This window comes from Sinocyclocheilus grahami, unplaced genomic scaffold (assembly GCF_001515645.1).
Source record: "Sinocyclocheilus grahami isolate Dianchi unplaced genomic scaffold, SAMN03320097.WGS_v1.1 scaffold835.1, whole genome shotgun sequence".
Lineage (NCBI taxonomy): Eukaryota > Metazoa > Chordata > Actinopteri > Cypriniformes > Cyprinidae > Sinocyclocheilus > Sinocyclocheilus grahami.
This window is the reverse complement of record NW_015506014.1, coordinates 441804-467524: the sequence shown is the minus strand read 5'-3', so window position 1 is coordinate 467524 and position 25721 is coordinate 441804. Positions and strand designations below refer to the sequence as shown.

The 25721-nt window shown below is 39.8% G+C and overlaps 3 protein-coding genes across 3 annotated transcripts in view; 1 reads left to right on the top strand and 2 right to left on the bottom strand.

Moving 5' to 3' along the window:
- LOC107562725 (protein SSUH2 homolog) overlaps positions 1 to 7799 on the bottom strand; it is a 16541-nt gene extending 8742 nt beyond the window's left edge. Inside the window, exons 1-7 of the mRNA XM_016247425.1 lie at positions 7771 to 7799; positions 7463 to 7515; positions 7115 to 7204; positions 6956 to 7025; positions 5737 to 5866; positions 5591 to 5651; positions 5391 to 5509 (exon numbers count right to left, since the gene is read on the bottom strand). Coding sequence (XP_016102911.1) covers positions 5391 to 5509; positions 5591 to 5651; positions 5737 to 5866; positions 6956 to 7025; positions 7115 to 7204; positions 7463 to 7515; positions 7771 to 7793 — 546 coding nt within the window. The 5' untranslated portion in view covers positions 7794 to 7799. The remainder of the gene's footprint in view (positions 1 to 5390; positions 5510 to 5590; positions 5652 to 5736; positions 5867 to 6955; positions 7026 to 7114; positions 7205 to 7462; positions 7516 to 7770) is intronic.
- A 7441-nt stretch (positions 7800 to 15240) lies between these two features.
- Positions 15241 to 16086, top strand: LOC107562729 (60S ribosomal protein L32-like). The gene is made up of 2 exons (XM_016247428.1): positions 15241 to 15452; positions 15912 to 16086. The coding sequence occupies exons 1-2, from the start codon at positions 15256 to 15258 to the stop codon at positions 16039 to 16041; spliced, it is 327 nt and encodes a 108-aa protein (XP_016102914.1). The 5' UTR covers positions 15241 to 15255; the 3' UTR covers positions 16042 to 16086.
- An 861-nt stretch (positions 16087 to 16947) lies between these two features.
- LOC107562724 (cullin-associated NEDD8-dissociated protein 1-like) lies at positions 16948 to 25506 on the bottom strand. Its single transcript, XM_016247424.1, has 14 exons — positions 25349 to 25506; positions 25114 to 25268; positions 24918 to 25041; positions 24099 to 24355; positions 23802 to 23907; positions 23047 to 23192; positions 22599 to 22885; positions 22366 to 22507; positions 19154 to 20656; positions 18912 to 19007; positions 18646 to 18815; positions 18350 to 18514; positions 17303 to 17410; positions 16948 to 17218 (listed from the first exon to the last, which is right to left on the bottom strand). The coding sequence occupies exons 1-14, from the start codon at positions 25504 to 25506 to the stop codon at positions 16994 to 16996; spliced, it is 3642 nt and encodes a 1213-aa protein (XP_016102910.1). The 3' UTR covers positions 16948 to 16993.
- Between the last annotated feature and the right edge of the window lie 215 nt (positions 25507 to 25721).

Genomic DNA, 25721 nt, shown 5'->3' with positions numbered 1-25721 from the left:
GCTAACCAGGCCCCCAGCGACCGAACTAGCGGGACTAGGGAGACCACCGACGTACCCGCAGTGGGGCAGCGAAGTGGAACACAGGGACCCAACCCGGGAGGCCGCGCCTCCCAGGGTGGGGTCTGAGTGCGCGGCGCACCACTTACCTGGCTCCACGGCTGGGCAGGGGGCTCGTAAGGAGGCATAGCGTCCTTGAACCGAACCCTGCTGCCCATTGGCGAAGTTCCTGAAGCACACCTGGGTCAGCACCATCCTCGTGCAACTGCTTCAACGCTTTGGCTTGGTGGACTTGCAGGAGGGCCATGGCGTGCAGGGCGGAAACGGCCTGTCCAGCAGCACTGTAAGCCTTAGCCGTCAGAGCGGACGAGAACTTACAGGCCCTGGACGGAAGGCGTGGACTACCTCTCCAGGTGGCGGCGCTTTGTGGGCAGAGCTGAATGGCAATAGCGCGCTCGACCAGAGGGATGTCCACATACCCTTGGGCCGCCCCCCCGTCGAGGGTGGTAAGGACGGAGGAGGCACCAAGTCTGTTTCGGGCAGAAAAAGGTGCCTTCCAAGACTTAGTAACCTCCTCATGCACTTCCGGGGAGGAATGGAACTGGAGGCGGCTGCCGACGCCCGGCCTGCGCCCCCAGGAACCAATCATCCAGCCTCAAGCGTTCGGGAGAAGGCGGAGGCCTCCAGTGCAGCCCGACACTCTCGGCGGCCCGGGAAAGCATAGCGGTCAGCTCTGGATCTGACTCGGGCAACGCCACTCTTCCTGACGGTGGCAGCGCAGCCGAATCCTCATCTCCAGAGCCTAGCTCGCCCTCCGATGCAGCGATCAACATCCTGTCCTCTGCCTGTGTCCCGCACAAGATGCTGGACCCCGCCCTGTCCGAGGACCCAGCACACTCGTCCAGAAACACCAGGTGGTGCGACATGCTTGAGGAATGAGAGACCCGCAGAGACGTATTCGACGGGGAAGCTCTCACCGTAACCCTCAGGTCTCCCTGACCATGAACCGAAGTAGCCCTCCGAGAACCAGAGGAGCTAGAGCGGGGCACGGCAAGCGGGATACCCCCCCCGTTTAATGAGGAGGTATCTAGACCACAAACGTCACGATGGTCATGTTCCTGCACTGAAAACATGACTCGTCCATGAGCGCTGCTTCAGCGTGCTGTAAGCCCAGGCACGAGAGGCAGCGATCATGACCATCAGATGGAGGCAGGAAACGACCACATCCAGAAACACACGAGCGGGAAGCCATCTTTAAAAAGACGCCTGTCGCTCGTGAAGCTCTTTTAGAAATTGCTCTTTTAGAAGGAAACACGCTCTTTTAGAGAGAGCGCTGAAGCACCCAGGGAACGTTGCGGCGAGACCGCAGAATGGAAGCTGCAGCCCGCCGAGGTTTCAGCAGCCTGGATGGCAACCCCCGCTGATACGCCGACACAAACCCACGCTGTTTCTGTAGAACACTCGCGGAGATTCATCCTGTAGAAGGCTCGGCTCCGAAGCGAAAAGCTGATGTGCGTTTGCACGCGCTCTCTTTTTATACCTGCGCTGCGGGGCGGGGTGCGCGTGACGAAACACGCACGCCAACTGTCATTGGCTTGTTTAGTTAACACTCGAAGGTGATTGGGCTCTCGGGCGAGATCCCAATTCGTCAGTCACGACTGACTTAACGTCGAACGTGACTGACTGAAAGGGAACCTCATATACAGTCCTCAAGTGTATTGTCAAAACTTAAAAAAGAATTCCAGCTATTGGATATGTGGAGAATAAAACACCCTAATGATAGACAGTATACATGGATTAAGGCTTTTAATAATAGAGTTAGTGCTGCCCGACTAGATAGATTTTATGTGTCTAAATATTTTAATAGTAGAGTAATTGAGTGTTACATTTGTCCTGTAGGTTTTTCTGGTCATCATCTAATTATTATGACAATGACCATATCAAATGTACCTAGAAAATCGGTTTACTGGCATTTTAATGTTAAATTGCTCCAGGATGCTGCTTTTTGTGATAATTTTGGTTTCTTTTGGGAAAATTGGAAAAAGAAAAAAAGTTATTTTGAAAACTTAAAACAGTGGTGGGATGTAGGCAAGACTCAAATAAAAACTTTTTGTCAACAGTATTCAGCCAACTGTAGTAGTAGAATAAAGAATGTGATTGAATCACTTGAAAAGCAAATTAATTCAATGGAATTGCAGATGGTTGATGCACATAATTCTGTACTGTATAATGATTTACAAAATAAAAAGAGAGAGCTAAGTCTAGTCTTAAATGAGAAAGTAAAGGGAGCTTTGATAAGGTCCCGTTTCATGTCTTTAGCAGAAATGGATGCACCAACTTCTTTTTTTTTAACCTGGAATATAAGGTGGCTCAACAAAAACAAATGCCATGTCTTAAACTCCCTGATGGGAGGATAACGTATAAGACTATTGAAATGAGAAACCATGCTGTGGAGTTTTATTCAAGTCTTTATGCTGCAGAGAACTGTGAAAATGATGAATGGATGACACAGCTTCTTCAAGGTCCTCCTCAGCTGGACTCTGATTCTAAAACTGTCTTGGATGCTAGTATAACATTTAAGGAAATTACTGCTGCTGTGGGACAACTTGGTTCAGGACGGTCCCCTGGAGTAGATGGACTGCCGGCAGATTTTTATAAAAGGTTTTGGAATTGCATTGGACACGATTATTTTGATGTTTTATGTGAGTCTATAAGAGATGGCGTTTTACCTACTACTTGTCAATATGCTGTTTTATCATTATTGCCAAAAAAGGGGGATTTAGCCTTTTTAAAGAACTGGCGTCCTGGTGCCCTTCTTACAACAGAATGTAAAATATTTTCAAAATGTCTGACAAATAGATTAATAAATTACTTGGGTTTGGTTGTACATAAGGATCAATCGTATTGCATTCCAAAGAGGTCTATTATGGATAATTTGTTTTTAGTGCGAGACATTGTAGATATTTGTAATGGTTTCAATGTGGATGTTGGATTAATTACCCTGGATCAAGAGAAGGCTTTTGATCGTGTTGATCACAAGTATCTTTTTAATGTATTGAAGGTGTTTGGTTTTGGTGAAACTTTTTTAAATTTGATACAGTTATTATATAATGGTGCATCATGTATGGTTAAGGTAGGGGGCACTTTGAGTCGGCCAATTTCTATTCTAAGGGGTATTAGGCAAGGCTGTCCTTTGTCTGTTCAGCTATATAGTTTAGCAATTGAGGCGCTGCTTCGTAAACTTCGAGAAAAGTTGTCAGGTTTTAAAGTGCTTGGTTTTTCTTTAGACTCTCTATTTTTCTCTCTGCTTATGCTGATGACATCACAGCTTTTGTAAATCATACTCAAGATATTAAGTGTTTATCTGAGGTATTCAGTCTTTATGAGAAAGCTTCATCAGCTAAAGTGAACTGGGCTAAAAGTGAAGCTTTTTGGGCTGGTAAAGGGGAATTTGAGAGTCTCCCAAAGTTACCTGGGGACCTTAAGTGGGGTAAGGAGGGACTTAAATTGTTGGGAGTTTTTTTGGGGTCGAATGATATTCAAAAGCTAAATTGGGAGGGTATAGTGGAGAAAGTGTGCAGCAAGTTGTCTAAATGGAAATGGTTGCTACCTTAGTTGTCCTATAGGGGAAGGATTTTAGTGACCAATAATTTGGTCGCTTCTACTTTGTGGCATAAAATAACTGTGTTGCAACCACCTGCTGGACTTATTGAGGAAATTCAAAGAAAACTTGTGACTTTTTTTTGGTCTGGACAACACTGGATTCGTGCTGCTGCTTTATACCTTCCTGTTCAAGAGGGGGGTCAAGGATTGATAGACATCAGATCCAGAATTATGGCTTTCCGGTTACAAGCAGCTCAGAGACTGTTGTATCACACAGATGTATCATGGCTAAAGACAGCTTTTGCTCTTCTCAGGTGGGTCAAAAGTATGGGATTGGACAAACATTTGTTCTTAATGGAGCTCCAGAATGATGATCGTGTGAATCTTACATCTTTCTATAAGTCAGTTCTGGAGGCATGGAAAGTGTTTACCATTTCACGCTCATCAGATACACATGCTGGATTATGGCTTTTTGAAGAGCCACTTTTTCTTAATGATTTTCTACCTTCAAGACTTTTGTCTGGTCTCAGTCTGCGGGCATGTTTAACTGCTGCTGGATGCACAAAGTTGGGACATATTTTGAATACAAGCACAGAGGAACTGAGTAAAAGGACTGGGGTAAGATCCTTGCGGCTGCTGAAACAAGCTACTACTGAAATATTTAAGTCTTTGCATGTGGATTATAAGACTTTGACAAATGACTCGGAAGCAATTGATCAATGGAGAAAGGGGATTCATTATGTTTTCCCTTCTCTTAATGTAGCTATTGCTGCGGGAGAATGGCAAGATGATGGTAAGAGTCTTTTGTCTTTTAAAACACCTCAACTTGGAAAAAGCCCTCTATATTTCCTGTGTAAAAGCATCTAATGCTAATCTTTTGAGTGGACTTCCTTCAACAAAATGGACTGAATTTTTTGGAACTGTTTCTTCCCCTAGAGGCTGCTGGCGGTCCTTATACAAATGGCCAATTGATAAAAGAACAGGCGACCTTCAGTGGAGGATTGTACATGGGGCGATAGCCACAAACAGATACGTGGTGCACATTGATCCTTCCGTAGGTTGTCCCTTCTGTACAGAGGTTGAAAAGGTTTTTCATTTATTTGTACAGTGTACTCGGTTAAATGAATTTTCACTTTTATCTCAATGGTTTTTTGAAATTGGTGAAGCTTTCTCTTTTGAAATGTTTATTTATGGTCCAAAGTATACAGAAAAAATTAAAAGTCTGTTGATTTTATTGAATTTTTTGTCTGGCACCGCAAAACTTGCTATTTGGAAATCAATAAAAAATAAGTTGTCTGGACAGGGTTCTCTGGATGCGTTGAAGATTTTCAAAGGCTTGGTGGTAGCTCGGCTTAAAATTGAGCATGCCTATTATAAAATGATTAAATGTGTGGAATCTTTTATGTACATTTGGGGGATAAATTAGGTCCTTTGTACAGTAGATGATAATGATTTAATGCTTGCTTTTTGAAATGTTTTTATTAGCAGTATTTATTGTTGTTTTGTGAGTTTGTAATATTGTGAAACTTTATTGTTTTAAATAAAGGTGTATTTAAAATTCAAATTCTCTCGCGCTCTCTCTCTCACTCTCTCACATACACACACACGATGCGCAAAACTCCGCATTTGAACAGTCAATAGCAAATACTTAAAATAATAACAAAACAGTAGCTGATTCAGAAGCGCCAGATTGTCATAGCAAAGTCAGAATTACCTCCTCTCCTAGGTTTCATGAAACGGTCGTCCATAAAATGCATTGCTGTTCTGTTGTAAGTCGAAGGAAGCTTTACTTTGACAGTGGACGTGTGAGGAACGCGGACAGCTTTCTCGCAGTCTTGGAAGAGGGAAGGAATGGGCACCGGGATGCTCCACGGAGCAGGAGCCACTCCGAAACCATCCACTACCTGACCTGATGAAGGGAAATACATATTTAAACATACAATTTCATTTCATTATATACAAATATATGGTTTAGAATGACTTTACTCACCATTGTATGGTTCACTGTCCCATTCTGTTGTTCTGGACTCTGTAAAAGTCTCCAACCGGTACTGTTAGTAGAAACAGGCATCCAAGTTATATAAGTATGGCTGCCATAAGTAGCTGGATGTGCTGTATGTGAATGTTGCTGCTCACCCGATATGTGTTGAGGGACTGCAGGTCTGTGAACACCATCTCTTTGGCTGGTTTAGAGCTGTAACAGCATTTGCTGCTGGCATATTTTATGAAGGCCTCCTGAGCGAGTTCTTCAGTGATGGCAGGAATGCTGAGGACATGACATGTGAACTTCAGCTGGGTTTGAACAACGCTACGTTTTCTAAATACTCATGAATGAAACTGCGTGCATGCAAAAATGCATGAATGAATGAGTGAATGAACCGTTGTAGCAAATTAAATTCAGTGTGTTTAAAGAACAATATCATTACTTGAAGAATAAACATTAACTAAAGTAAAATAAAACACTTAAAACGTTGCCGAAGAAACATTTCTTATTTTTGTTTAGTTTAAGCTGAAGTACGAAACTTCAAAAACTGAAACTAAAACCTAATACAAACTAGACATATTTAAAAATAAAAATGACATAAAAATACAATAAAATGAATAAAGCATAAACAGAAAAAAATAAAACCTAAAACTAGTTATTTATATAACATATACTAAAATAACACTGATGTATATGCGGCACAAAATAAATGATAGACACAAAACAAAAAGATAGAAATGTATTTCTAAAAATGTGTTTTTTCATTTACAAATTTATTTATCCTTACATTTATTTATTTTTGTATTTATGTATTTATTTCCTCTTTTTTAAATGTATTATTACTATTATTTATCTATTTTAATTATTATTTCCATGTTTATTTCCTATTCCAATATGATAATGAGAGGGTTTGGTTAGTTTACCCCACTGGCTGATCGAGTTTATTTTTTCTTTTATCTGGTTAAGCTGCATTTAGATATGCTTGCACTATTAATTATGAGTCTATGTTGCAGAATACCTGACCAACCATGAGTCTAGTGTTCAATGACTCAGAAACAGGGTGGAGTTGAATAAATAAATCCAGAATCGCCTCATTCATGAATTCAAAACATGACAAGAAAACCAGTTTGGCAAAACAGGAAAAAAAAACAGGCTAAATAAATAAGACAAGGCTAGACAAAGGATAGGGATGATTATAGGTTATTCATCAGGGAAACTTGTAAAATGTCTTTCTATTTTCCACTTAATAAAGTATTTTAGTTCTAATATACCAGGACCATGCACTAGGTTTATAACTGATGCTCAGTCTATGTATTTTACCACTGAAATGGTTTAAACCGATTACATGAATTGTTTTGCTGGAGTTCTTACTCAAAGCGTCTCGCTGGAGCGCTGGATGGGGCTTGTGGTTGTGCCGATCCAAAATCTGATGGTGGAATAACTGTGGATGCAATAACAAAAAATCACTGTCACGTTCATTACCAACGTTTTACTCATTGTTTCAGCTGAAGCTACTGAAGCTCTTCTCACCATTAGGTCCCAAACGCTCATATCCAGGAACCACAGGCATCAAATCTGCAGGAGGAGCCGTGGCCCCATCATTTGGCACTGTGTTTGGATCTGAATAATGTATACATACATTTATTTCAACATACTATCTTCTCTTTTTTCAGCATGCTACGAGGATACAGTAGACGGGAAACATCTAAAATTGCTGACTGAAGCTTTTGCTTCAATGAGATGAACTATTTTAAAGTGCATTTCATAATCTGAGTCTCTTTCAGTCTGAGTATCCAAATATGTTACTTATATAGAGTTTAAAGTGAACTGCTGAAGGTGTTCAGTGATATTTGAGTACATCTCTTGGAAATAACGTACCTGCATAAGATCCAGCAGGACACGATGGACCAGGGTGAGCTTCATCCTGGTCACTATTACGAAAACAAAACAATTGATATTGCTATTAGCTTATTATTACACCACACCGCATGAATAAAGGTCGACACCACAAGTCCTTATTTAGCGACTGAAGGCTAAGTTCGTCCTCTTGTATCGCGATTTCCGAGGTTTAGAAGCGTTTGTGGTAGTTTTATAGAAATTACTGGCAATTTTCAGCAAAAAGCAGCATTTATGTTGTTTTTTTAGGGGGGTTCGCTTCATAATTGTGTTTATTTTGTCAAACTTACCTCAGCAAATGCGTCCTGTCCATCCCACTAGCGAGTTATGAACTTTCGTTTTGTGAGAAGGGTCACGGATCAAGAAAAAAACAGCAGTGTAGCCTGAGAAGATTTCATGCCAAAGTTCACATCACTAAATACATATTCACGCCATTACATTCTTTACGCTGTAGCCTATAATAGGCGGTTTACTTAGTTTAAAGGGGTCATCTGATGCTGCTAAAAAGAACATTATTTGGTGTATTTGGTGTAATGAAATGTGTTTATGCGGTTTAAAGTAAAAAAAAAACATTATTTTCCACATACTGTACATTGTTTCGCCTCTATGCCCCGCCTTTTTGAAACGCGTCGATTTTTACAAAACTCATCGGTCTGAAAAAGCGAGGTGTGCTGTGATTGGCCAGCTATCCAGTGCGTTGTGATTGGCCGAATACCTCAAGCGTGAGACGGAAATGTTACGCCCCTCACCATATTGTTGATGCCGTGTTCCAGCCAGAGCGACGAGACAAAAACATTAAAACCCATTATAAACGAGGCATTTGTTGCATCCAGTGGGGACATAATTACTGATTATAATGACTTAAACAGTTGCGTTGCATTGCGCCACGCCGCGTAAACATAAAACCCTGTCTGCATTTGTGATCAGAGAAATGACAAGTGCTACTCCACACTGCCCAAAACTCGCGTTTGAATCATCAGTGGCAAATCCTTTGAATTAAAACGTACATCCACAGCACTAAGTTGATGTATTCCCTCAGCGACCAGCACGGATCAGCTCTAGGCATGACGAAGCGATATCGTCCTCTTTTGGAAGACCAAACAAAGTAGTTTCGCTTTCACAACGAAACACACAGCGTCTTCACGACATGGCGGCAGCGGCAACAATACTACAGCGAGAATAAAAGTTACGCCTTCTTTCTTTGCCTGAACATTTGGGCGGCGTTATGCAAATCTTCCCACATAGTGAGGTAGACATGTGGGGGCGTGTTAGAACGAGCCGTTTTAGGGAGGTGTGGCTGACTCTTAACTTTTATAAAGAATATCTCTTTGGAATTGAGACTTTAGTCTTTGCAAATTTACAGATCTTCTTTATGCACCAAGAGTTTGTAACACTCCAAAGAGAAAGGAAAAAATGAAATTGCATCATATGACCCCTTTAATAATAATTTGCAAACTAAAACCTTTCAGTTGGAGAATGAGCAGATGTTTTGCATATAGCCTAGTGGTTTACAGATAACTTTGGATTATTCAAATTGAGGAATTTAAATGAGGAAGTCGCCTAGAGAAAATATATGATAGCCTCCCTGTTGAAAAAATCAGCATATGCTGGTTAGGTATGTTTTGACGCTGGAATGCTGGTTTATGCTGGTCCTTTTGCTGGTTTATGCTGGTCATGTGCTGGCAAAGGACCAGCTTAAACCAGCAAAGGACCAGCATAAACCAGCAAAGGACCAGCTTAAACCAGCAAAGGACCAGCATAAACCAGCAAAGGACCAGCTTAAACCAGCAAAGGACCAGCTTAAACCAGCAAAGGACTAGCTTCATAACATACCTAACCAGTATATGCTGTTTTTTTCAACAGGGCTAATTTTCAGGTTTTTGATGCCCTCCAGCATTTTTTGCATGAACCACCAAGGCAAGCATTGGTGGTTCAGTGGTAGAATTCTCGCTTGCCACGCGGGAGACCCGGGTCCCCCGCGTTGTGAAAGCGAAACTACTTTGTTTGGTCTTCCAAAAGAGGACGATATCGCTTCGTCATGCCTAGAGCTGATCCGTGCTGGTCGCTGAGGGAATACATCAATTTAGCAAAGACAATGGCTGCCCACTGCTCCGTGTGTGTGTGTGTGTGTGTGTGTTTGGATTTGCATGTGCTTTGAATGGGTTAAATGCAGAGCACTAATTCCAAGTATGGGTCACCATACTTGGCCACATGTCATGTTCACTTTTGTAGAACAAGCAGCAACTGTTAATATTTTAAGAACTCTATTAATTATTTAGCTTCAGTCACTTTTTGACAAATCAACATGTCATCCTAAATGTTATTGTTGCAGTCAATGATCCTCTGACAGGCTTCAAAATAACACTGTATAACTTTCTTGAAGCATGTGACAGCATTGTGCAATGATGGACATTTAAAACAACAGAACTCACATGACCTCATTACTTTTTTAATCTAGTGAGTTTTAATAATCTCAGATATAGTTTGCCCTTTTAGTGTTCAAACTCTTGAAATGAACAATCAAGTTTTAGTGCATTGCATCATGGGATATAATGTTCTGGCCAGTGTTGGGGAAAGTTACTTTTAAAAGTAATGCATTACAATATTGCGTTACTCCATAAAAAAGTAACTAATTACGTTACTTAGTTACTTTTTATGGAAAGTAATGCGTTATGTTACTTTTGCGTTACTTTTTAAATCTGGACAGGGCTTGCTTGTTTGTTTTTAAAATAAAAAAGTTCTATTTTTGGCAAATATAAAAGCCTTTTCACACCAAAAGTGAAATGAATAAGCCTCAGGCTGAAGGGAAAGTAAATTTGCGTCCGTACAATAGAGTGCAGAAGAAGAAATTTCAACACACTTCAGCAATAAAAAAAACACACACACAAATGTTTGTCTAGAGTCATTTTTGCTTATTAGTATGGTTGAACTGGATCATCAAAGGTCAGAAGCAAAGACATTGGTTAATAGAATGGGATTAAATACATAAAGGATATTTGTGTTGTTTAACATTTAATTATTGCAGGTTTGCATCATATTCTGATTATTATTTTTATTCATTTTGAGGAATACTGAATCTGTGTTTTTTTTTGTTTTTGTGAGTGAGATGAATTAATGCATATTCATATCTATTTTAGAACTACAGTAACATCTGATTTCTCTCAATATGGGGACAGGAGAGCTGTCAATCAGTAAATTGGAAAAAAAGTAACTTGCGTTACTTATTTGAAAAAGTATTGCGTTACCCCCAACACTGGTTCTGGCTGCATCCGAAAGCTCTAAAATGGTGCCTTCGGAGGCATCATTCCAAGGCAGGAAGGCACGTCCGAATCCAAATTCTGCTTCACTTCCTGTCTCCTGTACCTTCTTCTGATCGAATTTTGAAGGCAGCATAGATGTATCCTTCGCTGCCTTTGATATCCCACAATCCTGTGCGTTCCATTCCATGATGGTTGAGCTATAAAATAAAGATGGCATCTGAAAGTTGCGTTTGGTGGTCAGTTTGTGTGTAAATTTATATTTCTGACTAACCTTTTGCACTTTTGATGTTATTTCTAGCGAGAAATTTGTATTATAGTAATTAAATATTCGTTTAGTTATCACAAAAACTTGTTCTATTTTGTTGTAGATCATTAAACCGTTACGCTGCCTCAGAAGCCTGTCCAAAATCAGTTTCATGAGGTGCCTTCGTGCAAAAAATGCTGCCTGCAAAGTCATTGCCTCATACGGCAGCGAGGCAGTCAGCTGCCTAAACGTTTTCGGATGCAGCCGTAGTGTGCTCTGGCTATAAAGTGCGCAGTACATAAAGGCCCATTCACACCAATAATGATAAATATAACAATAAATATGACAATGGTAACTGTTAAATTTAAAGGCCTGTTCACGCCAAGGATGTTCACTTTATGAACAGTTTTTTCAAGCTGATATAGCCCACCATAAAAAAACATTGACAGCCAACCAGAATCCACCAGACTTTAATGAGCTTGAGCATTTAAAGTGCCAGACGACAAAACTGCACTAGTGTGCATTGGTGTGGATTCTAAAAAGCCTGTAGTTATCGTTATAGTTATTTTCATAGTTAGGAGCTCTACTGAGGAAGACATTTATTATTATTATTATTTTTTAATGCACTAATCGGGTTATGTTAACAAGAGGCTTTTTAGTGCCAAAAAAATAACAAGATTATTAAGAAATTTGTAAAAATTATTTATTAAAAATTATAATTAAAAAAACAATGTACAGCCTTAAAGGGGTCATCTGATGCTGCTAAAAAGAACATTATTTTGTGTATTTGGTGTAATGAAATGTGTTTATGAAGCCCCGGCTTAGCCTGAGCTGAGGCCGGGCTAGAGTGAGCAGAGGCGGGCTGAACTCCGCTTCGTCCACGGTGAAAGTTGATGTATTCCCTCAGCGACCAGCACGGATCAGCTCTAGGCATGAGGAAGCGGATATCGTCCTCTTTTGGAAGACCAAACAAAGTAGTTTCGCTTTCACAACGAAGCACACAGTGTCTTCACGACATGGCTGCAGCGTCAACAATACTACAGCGAGAATAAAAGTTAAGCCTTCTTTCTTTGCATGAACATTTGGGCGGCGTTATGCAAATATTCCCACATAGTGAGGTAGACATGTGTGAGCTTGTTAGAACAAGCCGTTTTAGGAGGGCATGGTTAACTCTTAACTTTTATAAAGAATATCTCTTTGGATTTGAGACTTTAGTCTTTGCAACTTTACAGATCTTCTTTATGCACTCCAAAATATGCTTGTAACACTCCAAAGAGAAAGGAAAAATTGAAATCGCATCATATGACCCCTTTAATATAGTAGGCTACATATGATCAAGAATGAAAAGCACCAATTATATATATATATATATATGAAAAATAAATAAACATTTAAAAACCGAGCTAGAACCAGTTTTTTTACAGTCTATGGGCAGAACGTGTTATTTGTTTACATCTTAGTAAAAATAAAGTACTCCTTTATTCATTTTATTTCATTTCTTCTTGCTGTATTAGTTAAGCCTATATATAATATGCAACGTACACAGTTTTTTTTTTTTTAAATAAACAAATACAGTTTCACACATGTTGTGGACGGGCACATTTCAGAGCAGGATCGAGTGACTTCCGCTGCCTGATATTATTTCCAGGGCGTCGCTGCGTCATTTCCTCCTCTTCTTCAGGACTGTCTTCGGTGGAGGCAGGTCCAACGGTAAGCGGAATAACATCTAAATTCATCCTTTTACACTGTGATTAAAATAAACTTTTCTCAGTCCATGGAGCTGCATTAGTGGTCACTCTATTTAAATGCGCTGATATTGTGGCGTGTGGAGCGAAAAAATAAGCGATGTTTATATAAACTATCGCACAGGGTTTACACGGCGGCCACTGGTGTGATACTGAAGACACAACATATATTAAATACCAATCCGCTTGCTTTAACATCACAAAAGATACCCTTTATACTAAAACTAGATGATTTAGGCTTTCAGACGCTTAATACAACATTTTGTGTTTAGTGCTAGTTGCATGTGTTTTGCTTGAAGCGCTAATAAACTAGATTTCTGCTGTAGTTTAAACGATAAAGGTTTGCGGTAGGCATATTTTTTATCGCATGATGTAATTTACTCGTTTTTTGTTGACAAGGTATTTGGACAAGAGTTTACCGCTGGCTAGCATTGCTCATGTACATGCTACATGTTAAAGTAGCCTGCTTTGGTGTAGGATGCAGGGCTGTCACTAACGACTATTTTTTATTTCGATTAATCTAAATGATTACTTTCCCACAAATATTTAACAATTTTAAAGAACATTTTATTAAACTTGCAACTTTGCCATTCAGTAGTGTACCATAAAGTTTAAATGTAAACACACCTAATAAAAATGAAATAAAAAGAAAATAATTACAAAAGTCTGAGAAAGCATGTTCTTAATGTCAATATATCCACATGTTCTGGGCTTCTGTTGATTGCAGCTGTGAGTGCAACTACAAAGGGGAAACAAATCTGCTTCAATTAACCACAACAGTTGGGTTTTCACATTAAATAAATGCAGTGTTTAGAGTCCACTAGAATCAAGTATTAAAATTGTATTAAAAGTTGTTATTAAACATTAAGTATTAAAAGTACTCTTAGAAATGTGTAAACAACAGGTTTAAACCAACATCTCCAGCATGATGAAAAAAAATTAACAGAGGGCTTCAGTAGTGAAACTCCAAATGAAATCCAAATTCCTATGAAATCCTTTAAAGCAAAAGTAAAGTGCAACAGAGTGCAAGAAGCAAGTGTCCATCTCACAGTCCAAATCACTGAAATCAAAGTTCAGTATTATAGTGTAAGAATGACAACATATCCACCTGTTCTGGTCTACTGATAATAAAATATTATAATTAATAATTAATTTTTGTGGTAATAAAAATAGATGTAAGCTAAGTGAACAATAGCCTTTAAATTGACTTAAAATACATATATAATAGCAATGAGGCAATGATAATTAGTTCAAATAAAGTATCAAAAGCAAGAAATATGGTTTTATTGAACAAAACTGTTAAAATCCTGTATTATAATGTAATAGAGCCACTGATCTATATATATAATTATAATATAATCTCTATTATAGATCAGTGAATAGTGCTAATGTACATTATGCATTACAACAAAGCCTGCAGGGGGCGCCAACGGCCTGACGATTGTTTTTACACATTACTGTACGATCTAATACTTGTTTAATATTGACCAAGCACCATTTAATTCAAATGTCCACTTAATCTTTAATATTTGTCCATTTATTTAGGACAGAGATGCTATAGCCACTGTAATTTAATGAATATGTGGTCTTCAAAACGTGTGAAAACTCAAGAGTGAGGGTTTGAGCTTTTATTTTGAAACCGTGAGATAATGCTGTGTCAGCAGCGCCAATCCACCGGTCACTCAAGTGCCCACACCCTTAATTATGCAGAACTTTAAGGCTTAATGTAATTTAAATGGAGGAGTTTGATCACAGTTGTCATGAAAGGCAAATATTAGCTATATATTAGCTATATAGACCAAAATCATGTTTTGAACCAGGCTGTAAACATGTTTTTTTTCTGCTGTAAAGTTGGGCATTTTAACATGGAGAGTCTATGGGACTGACTCCCTTTTGCAGCCAGCCGTTAGCGGCCAGTTGACGAATTAAAGCTTAAGTCACTTCCGTATTGGCTTCACGAGAGAGAGCGCGGGAGTAAAACCAAGTGTAATTTGTATTGTTTTTAGCTAAAATGCATTTGAATGTATTTAAAATAGCTACAGAGCTGGTATGTTGATGAAGTGCATGCTATAGATCTTGTGAAAAGTTTTCCATGCATATGTTTCATTTTGACCTAATGTCTAAAAGCATTAGTTTAATTAATTAACTTACATTTTTTATTTTTTTACTCAAATGTGTAGTAATTAGGAATATCTGGTTTTAGTTTGGTTTCATTGTGACTTCCAAGTTCTACAACATTTTGTGCTTTCAGCCACAAGTTGCCTTTTTATGAGTGCAGTGCATTATCAAAGTTGTTTTCCATAATTGCTAGACAAATCGTGGAAAGCCATTGATCAGAATGCACAAGTGTAGCAAGTTCTCAGATCTTCTTGGAGTGCGGTAGCATTTTGTATGGTTGTCAAATTCAACTACACTGCCCAAAACGTTTATTCATTTTAAGAGATCGGCTAAAGTAGTTCAATATTCTTTCCAACGGAGAACTCAAAGTTAATTTAGCCTTTATATTACATCCATGATCTAATATGAATGATCGCTCTGCAGAAAAACTGGAGGAAGCCCAGAGGTATTGACAACAGAGTGCGCAGGCGCTTCAAGGGTCAGATGTTGATGCCCAACATCGGTTATGGGAGTAACAAGAAGACCAAACACATGCTGCCCTCTGGATTCAGGAAGTTCTTGGTCCACAATGTCAAGGAACTTGAAGTCCTCATGATGAGCAACAAGTAAGATTGTTATATATTGCCACTATTATACCTAATGTAAGTGTGCTCAGATTACTATTTCATATAAATCCTTTGTATATTTGAATGTGGTGGTTCTTTGTGGTCTTAGTATTATGTAACTAGTTGATTATATTTGTTTAAAGTAGACTGGACTGTCTATATCTCTCTGATCATACCTGTTGAATTGCCCGTATTCATCTTAGGTGTTGAATTCAGAGAAATAGCATGGCGGAGGAAATACCCATTCCACCTCTAGCTCTTGCCATAGCCAGCAGGTGGAAGATAATCTGCAACAAGTGATTAGCGCTTGTATTTGGGTCTCCTCTTCTGAATAGAACTAGGTTGTGAAGTTTGTGTAAACGGATAACTTGAGTTTCAATGATGAATGCTGCATTTGCTTATTTAGTATTGTTTTCAAAACAAGAACGAGATAATCTTAAGGTTATTTTTTCTCTGTAGGTCCCATTGTGCAGAGATCGCCCACAATGTGTCTTCAAAGAACAGGAAGATCATTGTAGAGAGGGCCGCTCAGTTGGCCATTAAGGTCACAAACCCCAACGCCAGACTTCGCAGCGAGGAGAATGAATAATATGGTTTTCTTGTTGTCTTTTCAATAAAGTGAAAGTGTTAACTACTCTTGTGTTTTCGGTCTCATTTATAATGTAGATATGAGATTTGCAACCCTGTTCACTGCTCGCTTTGAATATCTCCATTCTATCGCACACCTGTTTCAGAGCTGGATCCAAAAGCTGAAAATGTCTCTGGGATAACAATCGCATCCTGTCTGCTGAGATATCTGACTGTTTTTGTTTGCTAATGTGTGTATTTTTATTAAACGTTTTCCACTTTTGTCATTTCCAGTGAGAAATTAGTATTGCAGTAATTAAATATTCTCTTGGTTGTCACCAAAGCATTCGGTTTTGTTGTAGATCGTTAAACTGTTATGCTGCCTCAGAAACTCGTTTGAAATCAGTTTTTGGATGTTCCTTTGTGTGCAAATGCTGCCTGAAAAGTCATTGCATGATAGGGTAGTAAAGCAACAAGTCGGCTCCTTAAATATGTCCTTGCAGCCCTGGGCGGCATTCGAAATCGCATGCACTTCTCCTGAGTAGGTACTTCACAGCCGTTCATAAATCCTCTCCTGTGGCCTGATGGGATATTAAAGTGTCATATGCATGCTTCAGAATTACGCCGGAAGAAGTTGGTCATTTTGGTACTTTTTGACTTCTTTTGTGGCCATTGTGGATTGGGACTTTTGTCACATGACATTTTTGCCCGTTGTATAGTAGGGAAGTATGCGATTTTGGATGCAGCCCAAGTCTTGGAAGACTACTAATGAGCTGATGACCTGAATCAGGTGTGTTTGAGACATTCAAAATGTGCACTGTTGGATGGGCTCCAGGAACGGGGTTGAAAAACCCTGGTCTAGTAGATGCTGATTATGTAATATGCTCCAAGCTTTAAAAGTATTTGTTTATTTTCACAACAAATCCATAGTCCATTGCAGGCTCTGCAAACATAACCAATTGCAGTTGCAAGTCCTAACTGGTGTCCATTGATTCTACAGCCCCTGTTAAGGGGTCTCCTTGAAGGCTCTCGAAGATGGTGGCCATCTCTGCATTGCTTCGGATCTGATTGGCAAACTCTGCCATAGCGGGACTCTTTTCCACCTCGCTGATGGACAGCAAGGCGGCGACTGCACGCATGGCAGAGCGCCTCAGCTCTTCCTGTTTCTCAAACTCTTGCTTCACTGAACCGGCTTTTACCTTTGTTATAAAAGTAGATTATTGTTTACTGAAGTATTAAGACAACCCATCTTTTTAACAAACTGTTGTCATGTTAAGCCTTACCTTTGTAGTGCAAGTAGCTTTTAGTGGTTCCACTAACCTGTCCAGCCTTTGTACCACAGCGGCTGGACACAGTTTAGAAAGTCTGGCAAGCATAATGAAGGTCAGCATCTGAAATACCAGAAACAGAAAATTCTTAAAGGGAATGAAGTGTGAAAAAATTATCTTTTTTCAATCCAATGTAATTGACATTTAAAGGAATACTCCACCCCAAAATGAAAATATCATTAATCACTTACCCCCATGTTGTTCCAAACCCGTAAAAGCTTAGTTCGTCTTCAGAACACAATTTAAGATATTTTGGATGAAAACCGGAAGGCTTGTGACTATCAAATTGACTGCCTAGTAAATTACACTGTTAAGGTCCAGAAAAGTATGAAAGACATAGTCAGAATAGTCCATCTGCCATCAGTGGTTCAACCGTAACGTTATGAAGCGACAAAAATACTTTTTGTACGCGAAGAAAACAAAAATAACGACTTTATTCAACAATTTGTCTCCGCATCACCGTAGCGCCATTTTGGAGAATATCCTCTGAACGCAAGCAGCGTATGCTCTTCTGTGTCAGCCGTGCTGCACGGTTGCGCTGTTTTCGTTCAAATCAAAGCGTAAATACATGTAGAAAACGTATCCTTGTGTCGCAGCTGCTTGCGTTCAGTGGTTATTCTCCAAAATGGCGCTACGGTGATGCGGAGACAAATTGTTGAATAAAGTCGTTATTTTTGTTTTCTTTGCGTACAAAAAGTATTCTCGTCGCTTCATAACGTTACGGTTGAACCACTGATGGCAGATGGACTATTCTGACTATGTCTTTCATACTTTTCTGGACCTTGACAGTGTAATTTACTTTGCAGTCAATGGGACAGTCACAAGCCTCCCGGTTTTCATCCAAAATATCTTAAATTGTGTTCCGAAGACGAACGAAGCTTTTACGGGTTTGGAACGACATGGGGGTAAGTGGTTAATGACAAAATTTTCATTTTGGGGTGGGGTATCCCTTTAAGCATAATGTAATCCATTCTACCATAACCTCACTGAAAATGCACTTACTTTAATGTCATAGTGATCTTTCAGGCCTTCTTCAACATGGTTCAGAAATTCAAAGATGTCCAAACAGTCCAGGCAGCTGTCCAGCAGGGTGTACATACATTCAAAAGCTGCCTTGCGGACGTCCAAACCATCATCTACTGTGTGCTTGAAGGGGCCCATCTCAACCTGAGATGTGATTAAACGTGCCATAATTTAAGTTTAATCAAATTTCACAAAGAATTTTAATTTCTTTTACTGTTTTTGTGTATCAGTGTTTCCAATATCTTTCTTGTGCTTTTAACGTTCATAATTTGTACCTCTCTGACAAGGTCTTTTCTGATTTGTGTCTCCTTGTATAGATGTGGGAGAAGTGATGTCAGAAGTCCACGGATCAGGGAGGGTTTGTTGTGGGCAGCTGAATTAAACATGACTAAAGCCACCCGCCGAACATTGAGGTCAGGATCCTGGAGTGTTTTCAGGAAGTCACCTAATAGCAGAATTACAAACTAGGCCATTAGTTAAAGGATTTAAAATAGTATCTATCATGCATTTACCTATATATAAGTAAAAACAAGCAAGTTACCAATGCACCCTTTGAGAAGTGAGTCTATGGGCATGGGGTGGTCTACAATGGTGAACTTCACTGCAGTTACAACTGTACTGCGAGAAAGCGGAGACCCTGGAAGAACAATAAATATTGTTTTCTGTTTAGATTTGTGCAGCCCAATTATGTATATCAAACACTTTGCGACATTTTAAGACTATGTTTGAAACTAGCCCATTATCAAGTGAGTAAATTCAAGATAACATTCAATCTCTTATTACCCGAGGACAGTTGTTTCTTTAGCCTTGGTAGGAATTCAGATGGACTGACCAATGTGAGTTTCCCCAAACATTCGGCTACAATATTGCGAGTGCCCTCCTCTGCGCATTCACAGTGCTTGAATAGCAAAGCCCAGATGTTCTCCACGTGAAGCTTGAGACTGTCGGCTGACAGAGCACTGATCATTTCTTTGAGCGAGTGTAGAAGCAGGTACTGTCTCTTCGGCTGGCTGCCGATCTCCTTGAGCATGAATGGCAGATACTCCCTCAAGTTTCCGACACAAATGTTTCCCAAAGCAAAATATGCAGCAGACTTGACTTCCTCATTTGGAGAACCGAAGGCTTCCATTATGACTCCCTTCAGTTCCTTCTGCCCTTCGAAGTTCATAAAACGTCCAATTTCTCCAAGGCACAGCAATGAGAGAATTCTCACCGGCTCGGATGATTTGGGGTTCTTAACCTCCTGGATAAGATTGGTGACCACTCCAGAAGCTTCTTTGGGACAGGCCATCGACAAGGCAGCTACACACTTGGCCACCGAGTAGTAGGACTGTTTATGCACGGACATTGAGTCAGTAGACTTGAAATCATAGAAAGGCCCCCTCAAGCCTTTCAGAAGGTCACCGTAACCCATATTGGTGGTCTTTGTTGCTACAAGAACCTGGAAGAACTCAAGTATTGAATTAAGAGCACCTCCTTGTAGCAGTGGAGAATGGACTAAATTTAGCACTTCAGGTAAGATCGTCCCCCCAATCTTGCTCAAAGAGGACGGGCAAACTTTGGCCATACAGGTGATCAGCGTTATGGCTACTTGTGAGATATGCATATCACGATCCTGAATCAAAGCAGGCACCTCACTCAGTATGGACTCTATCAAAGGCGGCTTGAAGCTGTCGCTGTAGTTTGTGACCATCACATTCAGGGCTGTTGTCGTGTTCAACTTAAGGGCCCGTTGGTTTTTCCGCAAGAAGGATCCAAGCATTGGAATCCCCTCTGTTAAAATGGGCCTTAAGTCGATTTTAAGTGGCGAGGAAGCGACAAGAGTCAAAGTCTTCACTGTGACAAGTCTGGTGATTTCATTTTTAAGCCTTTCCAGAAATATCTGCAAGGTGGGCTGCAGGTCACCACCAAGCTGGTCACCAAAATGACTCAAAATGTGGCCCATGCAGAAAATGGCCCGCTCTTTCACCTCTTGGTCTATGTCAGCCGCCCTCAACCTCTTTGAGGTGCAAGCGAACACATTCTTGATGTAAGGTTTGGCATCAAAAGAGACAGGCTTGTCCAGTGGCCGCATGAGTTTGACAATCTGCTGGGTGACTTGGAGGGCCTCCGATGTGATTTTATAAAATGGGTCTTCGACGCATTGGATCACTGGTGGTAAGATGACGCTAATGTGTGGTTGGAAGATCTCTGGCTTGTGGCTACTTAAGAGAACATTAAGAAAAGCAAGGGCATCAATCTTCATGTTTGAAGAGGTCGACTTGTCTGTCAAGGAGTAAATAATACCTAAAGAGAGACAGAGGCTTAAATGAATAGTTACACTAAAAATAATATGCCACAAAACTGGTTAAAAAGATAGTTCACCCAAAAATGAAAATTCTGTCATTAATTACTCACTCTCATGTTGTTCCAAACCTGTGAGACCTTCGTTCATCTTCGGAAAACAAATTAAGATATTTTTGATGAAATTTGAGAGCTTTCTGACCCTCCATAGACAGCATCGCAACTACCACGTTCAAGGCCTTGAAACGTAGTAAGGACATTGCTAAAGTAGTCCATGTGACATCAGTGGTTCAACCGTAATTTTATGTAGCTATGAGGATACTTTTTGTGCACAAAGAAAACAACAACAACAAAAAACAACTTGATTCAACAATTTCTTCTCCTCTGTGTCAGTCTTCGACGCATGTTCATGAGAGTACCAGTGTGCATTTCTCTGCTTGCAAACAAGCCGCAGTGTTCTACATCAGAACGTGGCTCCTGCGTCAGCCGCATCACATGCATGCGTCGTGATACTCTCGTGAACGTGCGTCGAAGACTGATATGGAAGAGAAGAAATTATTCTAAAAGTGAATACAATTATTATTTTTGTTTTCTTTGCACACAAAAAAAAGTATTCTCGTAGCTTCATAAAATTACGGTTGAACAACTGATGTCATATGGACTATTTTAACGATGTCCTTACTGCCTTTCTCATCCTTGTCCGTGGTAGCAGTGGCGGCTCGTGGGTTTTAAAATAGAGGAGGCACACTAATTGTATTGGTCTGGGATCCCTGCCGATTATTATTATTATTTGCTTAACCACTTTAAAATGAGTGGCTAGCCTCCCTTACGAGGTTTCTTTTCTCAACACTCCTCAGTGCTGAAAGTGAACACTCGATGGTGATTGGCTAATTTTTTTTTACCAACGGAGGCACGAGATCTCAGCTCTCCCCCAGCCTCCCCCTACCCTTCTCTAGCATTAGCGGTTGTAATTACATCAGCAGATTCGGCACATTCGCGATAGAAAAGCGGCGCTTTTTACGTTATGGCATTACAGCTGTGAAATTACAAACAAAAAATACACATTCTGATACATGAACTGAATTGTGAATTTTATTAACATTAAATCGTCGTCCTCCCATTTTCACCTCAAAATTATGGGGAAACTGTGCCTCCCCTGCCGAGACGCCACTGCGTGGTAGTACCATTGCTGTCTATGCAGGGTAAAAAAGCTCTCGGATTTTATCCAAAATATCTTAATTTGTGTTCCGAAAAAGGTCTTATGGGTTTGGAACGACATGAGGGTGAGTAATTAATGACAGAATTTTAATTTTTTGATGAACTAACCCTTTAAAAATGTCCAAAGACAACTTGACAGACTCTTATGTATTTGTTGCAACTAGAGCAAGAAACGAACATCACTGACCAGAACTTAGTATCCATTAGACAACCTGAAGTAAGCATGTTAGCTGTTCTTACTCAGAATAGTGACTTACACCATGTGTACAACAGGTGGGACGATAGTCATGGATCATGCTTCAACTTTTTGAAGCTGTCTACACTGGACACGTCAAAATGGAGTTTCCAAATCAGTTTGTTCTTAATGTCAGAATTCAAACGGGGCTTCAGTTTACTATTGGTATCTCATTGCTTTGCATCCATTGTAGACAGTCTTATACAATGTGGACAGGGTGTTAGCATAGCTTTTTATGCTAAATCTCTTTTAAGCTGACCTGGAATGAGGGCTGGTATGTGTTCTCCTAGTTGACCAGGCAGTACATTGGCCATCTCTGTCAAAAGATTGAAGCAGCCTTGCCTACATCTCATGCTTTTCTCCTTTAGCTGTCGGTGTAAGGCTTTTACAATCATCGGTACCTGTGAGTGCAGGTGAGAGCTGTTTCTAAGAGATATGCACTGGATGCTACATGTAAGTTGGGTCAATAACCTGCAAACATTAGTAGGCTACCTGTTTCTTCAAGAGACAAGTTGCAGGCTCCTCTTTAGCCCCCGTGTCCAAAGTGGGACCATGAGGGTGTCTGGTCTGTCTGAGCAAAGCCACGTAGGCTGAGAAAATGTCAGTTTTAACATTTTCCTCACGCTCTTTGAAGCGGGACACCAACGTTGGGCTTACGGATCCATAGAGCTCCACCAGCAGATCCCTGCGGCTGCTGATTATCGCCTCCAGACATTTCACAGAGGAACGCCGCACCTTCCAGCTCATATCATCATCGTCACTGTATTCATCATCAGACTCTATAGATTACAATTGGGATGACTGTGAAAAACATCCGCCATCTGCCTCATCTCATAGCTAGATAAACTTGATTTTTTAATCTAACTATAATTCTTTTCAAAGGCGTAATGTTTATTTATGTTTATGCTTAGAGTTGCATAATGATGGTCATAAAAATCACCCTGATCTTCATTTTCTCTGTCCTCAGTGTCCATACTGTCATCCTCGTCATCATCAGCATCGTAATTGTAATTGGGATCGTAGATGATGTACTTTAAACACAACTTGATGATTGCTTGGATGTGAGGGGACATTTCCTTTGGACATCTGTTAAAAAAAACAGGAAATATTTTCTGACTTACAAGAATAAACATACGGTAATAAAATAAAATAGTAAAAGAAATAAAGGAAATATTTTCTGACTTACAAGAATAAACATACGGTAATAAAATAAAATGGTAAAAATAAAAAAATTATATAAAAAAAAGTTACAAAAAGACAAAACATTATATACTTTAAACCAATATAGTGTATTAAAATAAAATGAGTCCAAAAAATTACCAAACATGATACAATGTAAACCAACATAAAACAATTAAACAAAAATTGTATAAATTATACCAACATAATACAAAAACATGTTACAAAAATTACGCAGATGATATAATTTTAAATAATATAAAATAAAATGAGTCATAAATGTCAAAACATAATATAATATAAACCAAAATAATAAAATAAAATACATTTTACAAAATGCATTATAAGTTAAACCAAAATCACAAAATGTCAAAAGTTAGAATTTAAACAAACATAAAATAAAATGCAACAAGTTAAGCGAAAATAATAAAATGCAAAAAGAATTCTCTCATGTTTAAAAAAAAATGTTTACAATTTTTAGTTTTAGACCAAATAATATAGAAAGAATGGTTCTACCTGCTAACAAAAGCTTCAAAAGCTTGAAAGCAGAACTCGCGTAGCTCATCATCCTCCACGTTACAAAACTTCACCACCATTGGCACAATCTTCTGCAGGTGTTCCCCTTCAGATCATAAGACTCCATGTTACTCCACTTGAATATTCAAAATGTATTGTAATACTACATGTTGTATTAAAAATCTCCAGAAGGCATTTTAGTACTTTGTTGAATTTATCCTAGCTAGTCTCTTCGGCTCCCTCTGCTGGTCACTCAATAACACTACATTCCCTCAAAACTGACAAATCAGCTCTCACCGATCCTGTGTCCTCCTCGTCTGCTGACCGTGGCCAGGCACTGGATGTAGGTGCGGACGCTGGCGGTGGGCGGCCCACGGGACAGTTCGCCCATGAGGTGTGAGGTGAGATGCGTGAACAGAGTGGGGCTACAGCTGGGCACCAGGTGACCCAAAGCGATAATAGAGCGTTTCCTCACAGCCATACGAGGACTCATGAGCTGAGCGAGGAGGCTGGTCAGAATCGACTGATGGATGCTCACCAGAGCAGTGCTCAGCCTGGCAAATAATGTAGAAGACTGACGGGTGGATGCTCATTAACACTTACAGTTGAGGTGTTTGAACCTTCTGTAATAGTTGCGTATGAGTCCCTCAGTTGTCTTCAGTGTGAGAAGATGGATCTCAAAATCATACAGTCAATGTTGGAAAGGGTTCAAATACACAAAAATGCTGAAAAAGCACAGATTTTGTGGGACCTGAAAGATTTTTCTGAAGAACAGCAGGCAGTTTAACTGTTCAGGACAAACAAGGGACTCATGAACAACTATCACTAAACAAAAAACACAGCTGTGGATCATTCAGGTAACAACACAGTATTAAGAATCAAGAATTTGAACGGGGCCATTTTTATAAATTCAACTATTATTTTCTCTTGTGGACTATATGTAAACATCTTTTATGTGGAAGATCTCATTCAGGTCAGGACTAAATAAAAAATAACATGCATTTCAGATCCCTCTTATTTCGGTAAACAATTAACATTTTGCAGATTCTGAAAGGGGGATGTAAACTTTTGACCTCCACTGTACACGTAAGTAGGCTACAAGACATTTGGACCAACCTGCCCAACATGTCGGAGAGAATATCCAAAGCCTCCAGCTGAATGGACACGTCGTCTTGCATTCCCAATGCTCCAATCAACTGGGACGTGATCTTCCTACAGACGTTGACTGTGAGGCTCAAACCTTCAACGCAATACAACAGCTATGACTAAAGAGCCCAAAAAGATGGACATTTCTCTAATATCATCTTGAGACCTGTAGATGAAGGTGGCAGTTCGGCGATGACGGTCTTCAGGCCCATGCTGGAAATGTCCCTCAGCTGCTCTTTGTTGGACACCATGTTGGAGCAGAGCGTGTCCACCATCGTCTCCACCTGACACTCCTTCACTTTTCCCACCAGAGGACCAAGACTACACAAACCAGAAATAATCATGATCACTGCATCACTGTAAAGGAAGACGTTTGGAAGGAAATCTGAGTGAGAAAATACCATTTGACAGCCAGATTCTGCACTTCTCCGTTTTTGTCCTCCAGAAGGTTGAGTAGCATCGCCACAACCTTCCTCTCGCTTTCCTCGTCCAGTTTGATCGAGTCCTTCTGGAGCTCCATCATCAGGTCATTGGCCGCCATAAACCTGAAAGAAATCATAGTCTTTATTAGTGTTGATGTATACTTCACAATCCACATCGTATAGTACACAGTGCTGGGTAGTAACTGATTACATGTAATCTGGATTGTGTAATCAGATTACAAAAATTAAGTACTTTTAAGTACATTTTAAAATGCTCATAATCCGATTAGTTACTTTTTTATGGATTGCTTGATTACATATTGTTCACACAGCGGCAGTAAATTATTCAAAA

What these genes read in the sequence shown, in the direction of transcription:
- LOC107562729 (XM_016247428.1), top strand. Translation starts at nt 15,256, where the DNA reads ATGATCGCTCTGCAGAAAAACTGGAGGAAGCCCAGAGGTATTGACAAC. An exon ending in GTCCTCATGATGAGCAACAA is followed by an intron (nt 15,453 to 15,911) that starts GTAAGATTGTTA and finishes TTTTCTCTGTAG; the next exon opens with GTCCCATTGTGCAGAGATCG.
- LOC107562724 (XM_016247424.1), bottom strand. Translation starts at nt 25,506, where the DNA reads ATGATTTCTTTCAGGTTTATGGCGGCCAATGACCTGATGATGGAGCTC. An exon ending in ACGAGGAGGACACAGGATCG is followed by an intron (nt 23,908 to 24,098) that starts GTGAGAGCTGAT and finishes TATGATCTGAAG; the next exon opens with GGGAACACCTGCAGAAGATT. An exon ending in CATACCAGCCCTCATTCCAG is followed by an intron (nt 20,657 to 22,365) that starts GTCAGCTTAAAA and finishes GTCTCTCTTTAG; the next exon opens with GTATTATTTACTCCTTGACA.